Here is an 8,023-nt window from a genome sequence, read left to right on the forward strand (position 1 = left end):
TGGGAGAACCCAGTTATTTTTTCCTGGAAACAAATATAATACAACTTTGTTATGAAATAGCCAGTAATGGTAAAATGAAAACAATCACTTTGGTGGATGTCATTTATTGATGGTTATTTCCTTCTGAGTATTTTATTTTTATCAGAATAATCTCATAGGGTAATTTCTCTATCATTTTTACTTGCAAAATGAAAAAACTCATGCTTAGGGACATGAAAAAGCCTGAGGTTATGCAGTTAGTACATAGTTGAACAAATATTTCACCAAGGAATGTCCCATTCTGAAATTTATAATTTTAATCACTTTACTCTGACAAATTTATTATATAAAAAGGACAACTTGCTGAAAGCAAACTTTGTTTTTCTAGGAGAAACATATGACTTATTTCTTGTAAGTGTAATCAAATTATCAGTGAATGACAGTTTTGCTACTTGATTCCCACTGTAATGTGTAATAAAGTTAAATTTATATTCAGAAATGTTTTATTAAAATGATTATTCCATCAAGTTATTTTATTCGTTCTTTCACTAGGCTCATTATTTTACCTTCCTTTCTTGGTGATGTGTGTAAAAGCATAACTTTTTATTGCTGAAATAATATCTATAAAGTTCTTTTCTCCTTTGGATCTAATCAAAGTATTACTAACTTAATTATAATTAATAGTGTAATTATATAATTCATTTAAGTAATATGTAATACTTTAATAACTTACTTAAATGCCTAAGTCAATTTATTCAAGAGAAATAGATCTATAAAAGATATGAATGATAGATATACACAAAGTAATAGTTGCTAGTCTGTTTTTTACTTTCTTGTATTTGAAACATTTATAAATTGGATAAACAATGAAGTTACTTTTAAAAATTCATATATTATGATCATGGTTGGCTTTCCTCAATTTAGGGTTAATTTGAAGGGACTATTAAAATAAATGGAAAAAATAGTGTCTTATTCTATATCTTCTGAAAATTTGAACCTGCTTATTTAGTACTCGTAAGAATACAAAGAAAGGTCAAAATATAAAGAATATTATAAAGTTTACATGATTCAAAATGAAAGCAATTATTATCTTATCATAAACAAAATTAGTTATGTATTATTACATAACAAATAACCCCCCAAATTAAACTTAACACAACCACTATTTTACTTCTCAAAATTCTGGGGGTCAGCATGATTCCTTGTGTTGGCCGGTAAGTTGAGAGTTAGACATGAGATGCTCAGATGGATATATCTCACCTTCCATGAGATTTTTTGTCCTTAGAGAAGCTAAACATTTAGTCTCTGAGCACTGTTCCAATAAAGGAAAAGCAAAATCTGCCTGGGCTTTTAGGGCTTTAGCTTGTGAAGTTATACAATGTAGTTTTTGTTACATTCTATTGGTCAAAGGAAGTCACAAGACTATCCCATATTCAAGGGTGGTGAAATAGAACTCACCTCTTCATGAAAAAGCTACAAAGTCACACATCAACAGGACACATAAAGGGAGCAGGGTTCCTTGGGAACATTATTTTAACAATCTACTATACAAACTTGGTAACAACTTGATACTCCGCTGAAGATAAAGTCCATAATCTTTGTGACCTCATACTAAGGTACAAAACATATTATACTGGTTGGAAAGCCTCATACATCACTTTAAACTCTTTTTATGACATTTTAGTGAAACAAAGGTCCTTTTTATCTTCATATAATATAAAGAGAGTTCCTCTGAAATGTTGTAATCTCAGCCAAGAAAGAATGCACACATTGTTAGAAGAAATTTCAAGAGTTCAAAATGAGAAATAGTGACATAAATTATTGGCATAGAAAATGTAAATAATTCATTCATCTTGATGTGTTTATCAAAATAATTGGAAAATAAGAATTTGAGAAAGGATTAATGCAAATAATTTTTTTTTTTTTTTTTTTTGCTGTTTTTGGCTGGGGCCAGGTTTAGAACCCGCCACCTCCAGTATATGGGGCTGGCACCCCACTCCTTTGAGCCACAGTGCCGCCGGCAAATAATTTTTTGTTTGTAGAAGTAGACTATTTCAGTGAGTGATTTCTGGGAGAGCGTATCAATGACTTTCTTAAGAAGGGAGAAAGAACTGAATCTGTTCTGAATTTTACTTATGACATACTCAAAACTATAAATTGTCTTCCCAAACTATGTATTGTTTTAAGATCTAGTTAAAAATATTCATTTATCAAACACCTAATATATTTCAGATGTTATTTATTTTTAATCTTTACTGAAAAACCTAATGGAATAAAGATAGTATATATATTATGGCCTTTTAATAGCAGAAAAAAATAGGACTCAAAATATTAATCTGCTTATCTAAGTTTTACATGGTACCACTCAAAGATAATGTATTTTTATTAGGACATTCCCTAGGGCTCATGTCATTACTACCACTGAAAAGTCATTATTGGTACAACAAAATTTTTTTCCAAAATGTTCCTTAGCCTAAATAATAACGAAAACAAGATAGCTTAGATACAAAGGTCTTACAGATAAATGACTGGCATTTAATGATGGCCAATTATAGATGAAGCACCTTCCATATATATTTCCATTTAATTTCACAAAGTCTGCTTTTCAAGTTTAGGAAATAGGTTTAGAGAAGCCCTGGCACCATTTTAGGCTATATAAATCAGAATCTCTGTGATCAGTTTTTTAAGAATTCTTCAGAGACACACTAATATGCAACCAGGGTTGGAAGCCATTACTTTAAGTTGTTTTCTATACATTTTTAGAAAAAGAAATTGGTGACATCATTTGTGGGGATTCTAGAAGATGTAAGATAGAAAAAATTGGACAGCAACTACATCATGGTTTTCTTAACATTAAGCTAAAATTTCTTAGTGTTTATAATTTTTTATTTCAATATCATATCCTAATGGGTAAGCATTATAAAATATGTAAACGTATTTTCTGAAGGAAATATATTTTGCTGATATACTCCTAAATTGAACTGCATTTTAATGACTTGAGTCTTTAGACTATTAAAACACAATAAGGTCATTATGTTTGGAGAAATCAACATAAATTCCTACCTAAATCAAAATTAGTTCCTTTCACCTACAGAAGCATTTAAGAAAAAAAACAAATACCTTTTACTGTGCAATTTCCTAACAGTTTAAAACATAATTTCATGTGGTCAATTACTTTAAAAGCAGTGTCTCAAAAGAAAAAAAAATTAATAAAAATCCTCATATACACCTTTTTCAAAGTCCACCCCCAGAATTAAATTTATTTAAATTACCTGCATATATTTTAATATATTACTCTATGGTATAAGTTTATATGCATATTCAATAATCTATAGCAAAGTATTATCTATGTATAAACCTAAGTATAAACAAACAGACACAGCATTTGAAATCCGTGTCTGAATTAGGCACACATCTACTGCTGCTCCTTAGGCTTATCGGGTTATTTAGTAAATTCAGGTGCTAAAACCACCAAGTCATATAAAAAAGTCAAGATACATCCCAATATATTATCTTGTCACATATTTCTTCATACGTGAAGAATCCTCCTTAACAAGTAAATGATTTTAAAGGACTCCTTTTCTATCCTTCAGAATCTTCAATGCATTAAGTTTCCACTAACCTCAGAGACATAACTCTTAAATCACAATGGAATCTGAGGAAATTCAATGGATTTCATTCAAGATAAAAACTTACCCGCAAATTTGATATGGAATTTATTTTCAGGCTTTAGTATCTGGACATACAAAGGACAATTCGGAGCAAAATCTTTCACAGCCCACGCTCTCAAAATGGTTTGGTGATCCTGAAATGAGGAAGTTAAATTCTCATGAGATAAATTAAAACTTTTATGATTATGAAGTAAAAATTATCAAGCAATTGGTTTGTTTAGTCACATTTACGGTTAAAAATTAAGCATGAAAATAATTTATTATAAGGTGTTTTCAATTTATTTATTTATTTTTTTTGTTTGAGACAGAGTCTTACTATGTTGTTGAGGCTAGACTACCATGGACTTAGCCTAGCTCACACCAACGTCAAACTCCTCTCTTAGCTATTCTTCTGCCTTGGCCTCCCAGAGTGGTAGGATAGAGGTGTGAGCCACTGCACTCGGCGTAAGGACTTATTTTTAAGAACACTTGTTATTTCTATTAAAGAGTGTAACAACACTTAATTAAATCAGAGATAAAACCCAGCACTTAAAAAATTAGCAGAGATTGAGAGTAGCTAGACAGATATAAAAATATTTTTTCCCTGAAAATTCCTGTGGTCAGAAGCTTTAGAATTGTAGCACAATTATTAGTTTGTTAGAGAAATTTCCATAGAGAAAAAAATTGACTTACAATATTAACATACATAGAAAGATCAATGAAAGGAAAACAGTGACTATAAATGTAGAGAATACATTTTTTTACTTTCTTATGTGACAGTAAAGTTAAAAGAATTTTGACTACGTGTGTGTGTGCACACACATATGTTTGGAGACAAAGAACTCTCAGATATAAAAAATATATCAGAAAGTTTTTATTTTTAATGAAATGATGCTAAGACTGAGTAAGAGAATCAAAATCATGTTTAACATGAAATCTTACACATAGTAGTCACCCTGTAAGTAATAGAACAAATCAAATAAACCAAAGCAAAGTATTAGAGAAATACACAATACAATTAGCTAATATGCTTTGAAAAGGAAGCACAAATGGGCTCTGAAGTACCACATCCATATTAGTAGCCAATAAGGACATTGGCTGTTTTAACTTAAATTAACAAAAATGAAATACTAAGATTGAGAATTTAATTCCTTAATCACACTAGCCACATTTCAAGTGCTCAAAGGGGCACGTAGCTAGTGGCTGCCATAGTAGACAGTGAGGGTATGGAGTATTTTGTCATCATGGAAAGTTCTATTTGACAACACTGCTAGGGAAAAGAAAGGAAGATCAAAAATACAGGTAGATACGAGAGACTATTCGTTCAAATGCAGAAAGAAGATGCTGTTGATGGTCAATAACTTCTATAGACTGAATATCTGGGTCCTCTCAAAATTCATACATTGAAACCTTTACCCCCATTATGATGCTACTAGAAGATAGGATCTTCAGTAGGAATCAGATAGTCATAGTACAGAGCCTTCAGAGAGCTCCCTTGCCCCTTAGCCATGAAAGAATGAGGTCAGAAGACAAGTCTATGAACCAAGCATCAGGTCTTCACCAAATAACGAATCTGCCAGCTCTTTGGTCTTAAGAGTTCCCAGCCTTCAGAACTATGAGAAATAAATGTCTGCTATTTACGATCCACCTGTGATTTGTTATGGAAGGCCAACTAAGACAGTAACTTTAAGTTACATGAAAGTTAAAGAATTTTAGGCTAGAATAGCTTAAGTGGGCAATATGCATCTTATAGGCTAACAGTCAAAACATTAGTAAGCCTAATAATGCCTACTAAGATTCACCAAGTGAGTATCTGTTAATTCATGTAACATGCTTTTGAATCTGAGGTGAGCATTATAGATAATTTAGTAGAGTGTTATCACTGTTTCTCTTTCACAGTAAGTATAACATTTTACATGAAAAGAAAAAAATAAAAATTAAACCAAATCAAAAATATCAACATATTGGTTTTTCTTTTATTTCATTTCATTGTTTTAAAGATATATATATATATAGTTTTGTTACGTTTTGTTTTTCCAGACAGAGGCTCCTACTATTGCCCTGTATAGAATGCCATGGCATCATAGCTCCCAACAATCTTCAACTCTTGGGCTCAAGCGATCCTCTTGTCTCAGTGTTTCTATTTTTGGTAGAGATGGGGTCTTGCTTTTGCTCAAGTTGGTTTCGAACTTGTAAGCTCAAGCTATCTGCCCACCTGTGCCTCCCAGAGTGCCAGGATTATAGGTGTGAGTCACCATGCCCTGCCCAAAGATAATGGATTCTTAGGAGGGTTTTAACTCTTTCCTGTCCTGCAGTACCTAACCAGGTTGGAACAAATCCAAATTCTTCATTTCCGAAATGTAGATTCTTTCTATCTCACAGAATTGCTATAGTGAAATACAACATGTACAACTTTTAATAGAGTTTGGCGGTTAGTTATTGTGGAATAAACAAGCTGTTTTATTATTATTTGTATTATCTTAGTAATAAGAAAAGCAATATCATTAAGGATACAAACTAAAGAACAAGGATAAATCTCTTAGCAAGAGTCAACCAGCTGAAATTTGCCAGCTGGAACCAGCAACAAATGTGATATTAGTCATGGAAGGAGAAATAAAGAATGACTAGGAGATCCACCAATATGGAATAGGAAATTCTTAATAAATTGTCCTTCCTGCAGATAACAACTATAAACTCCAGATAAAAATCTATAAAACATTCACATAAAGGTTCTAGAAAATGAATTATAGTAGACAGATTTTAGATGGAAGTAAAAGCTGGGAGGAAGCATCTTACATATCATAATTTCTCTGTTTTTGCCATTTTGAACTTGGCAGCTTAAGTTGGCTAAAACTGCACAGCAAATCTGTCAGAAGAGCTAGAGAATGGAGTCTGGGGCAACTAGGGCTCCTGGAGACAGGAAACAGCAGAGACAAAGAACATACATCAGGAACTCTCTGTATAAATTTATACTTCTTTCACTGACCACTGAACCATGCATGGGCAAGAATAAACACAATCTGAAACGATATTTGAACCACTGCCAATTTAAGGGTGATAAAGTTTGCTTATTTTTGGTTGAACCACATTAACTCCTTGCCAGTATAATAACATCAACACTTTTGTGGATAATGCAGAGAAACCAAGACTCTACAATATTAATGAAATATCCAAAATATAATGCAACATTATTCAATATATGAAGTGCCAAGAAAATGTAATCTGTTCTTCATGAGAAAAAAACAAAATGATAATAGGTGGTAACTTCTAAATCATCTAAAATGATAGAATTATCAGACAAAGATATAAAGCTGCTGCTAGATCTACAACCAGTAATGCAATGGAAAATATTTCTATAATAAATAAAAACAGAAAATTCCAGCAGACCAATAAAAATACTTTAAAACTAAAGTAAAAAACTAAAGCTTTAAAAATATTCACTGATAGTCATTGAAATAGAATGGAGATGACAAAAGAAAACATCAGTAAACTTGATCAATATAATTTACCCAATTTAAAAAGAAGAGAGAAAAGGGGAGGAAATAAGGAACAGAGTTCAGGCACTTGTGTAACAATTTTAAAAAGTGTTGCATAATATAATGGAATTCTCAAGAAGAAAACAAATGAGAAAAGGGAGCAAAAAATAATTTGAAGAAATAGTGGTTGGAAACTTTTCAATTTTGTCAATTTCTAAGTTCCAGGATCTCAGAAAATTCAAATTATATAATCCAAAAGGTAATGATGCCCAGTCATATTTTATTTGAACTGTTAAAAACCAAATGCCAAGACAAAACCTTGACAGCACCTATAAATGAAGTCGTATGACCTAGGACTGTCATCAGCAATTATGGAAGCTAGGCAAGCAAGGAAAACCATCCTAAAACGGGGGTGTCCAACCTACGGCCTGAAGTCCATGAGCTGATTTGGCAAAGACTTTTTTGCTTCTCTGTGGTGTTGGATATCACAAAAAAGTATCTGCAGACCTTCTTTGGCTAATGATCTTTCATTAGTGTTGTCTATTTAATGTGTGGTCCAAGACAATTCTATTATTTCAATGTATAGCAGAGGAAAAAAAAAAAATGGTTTGATACCTCTGCAAAGTTTGGAAAACACCCTAAAGGGAAAAATATCAACCATGTGAAACTAGTACTTTATATCTAGAAGAAAAGTTTTCAAGAAGGTGAAATAAAGGACTTCTCTAAATAAAGAAATCTAAAAAGATGTATTGCCATCAAGTTTTTCTACAAAAAAGCATACTGATGTATACTGCTGTCAAATCATGCTACAAACCTAGCCCTCTGTCTCAAGCTATATATCTCAGCTGAACCACCATACCTTGATCACCTCCTTAAGTTGACCTAATTTTCATAGACCAGACACGCACAATGTATACA

General features: G+C 32.0%; 1 protein-coding gene across 5 annotated transcripts in view; it reads right to left on the bottom strand.

Moving 5' to 3' along the window:
- The window catches only part of KCNT2 (potassium sodium-activated channel subfamily T member 2), a 271,111-nt gene that overhangs the window by 166,900 nt on the left and 96,188 nt on the right, over positions 1-8,023 (bottom strand). For all 5 annotated transcript variants that reach the window (XR_002771293.1, XR_002771292.1, XM_012813477.1 and 2 more), the window contains one exon: positions 3,676-3,784. Coding sequence is in view for 3 of the 5 variants with exons in the window: in XM_012813477.1 (XP_012668931.1) it covers positions 3,676-3,784 (109 nt within the window). In the remaining 2 variants the exon portion in view is untranslated. The remainder of the gene's footprint in view (positions 1-3,675; positions 3,785-8,023) is intronic.

The sequence above is a fragment of the Otolemur garnettii genome, unplaced genomic scaffold (genome assembly GCF_000181295.1).
Source record: "Otolemur garnettii isolate 467f Iridium unplaced genomic scaffold, OtoGar3 scaffold00265, whole genome shotgun sequence".
Lineage (NCBI taxonomy): Eukaryota > Metazoa > Chordata > Mammalia > Primates > Galagidae > Otolemur > Otolemur garnettii.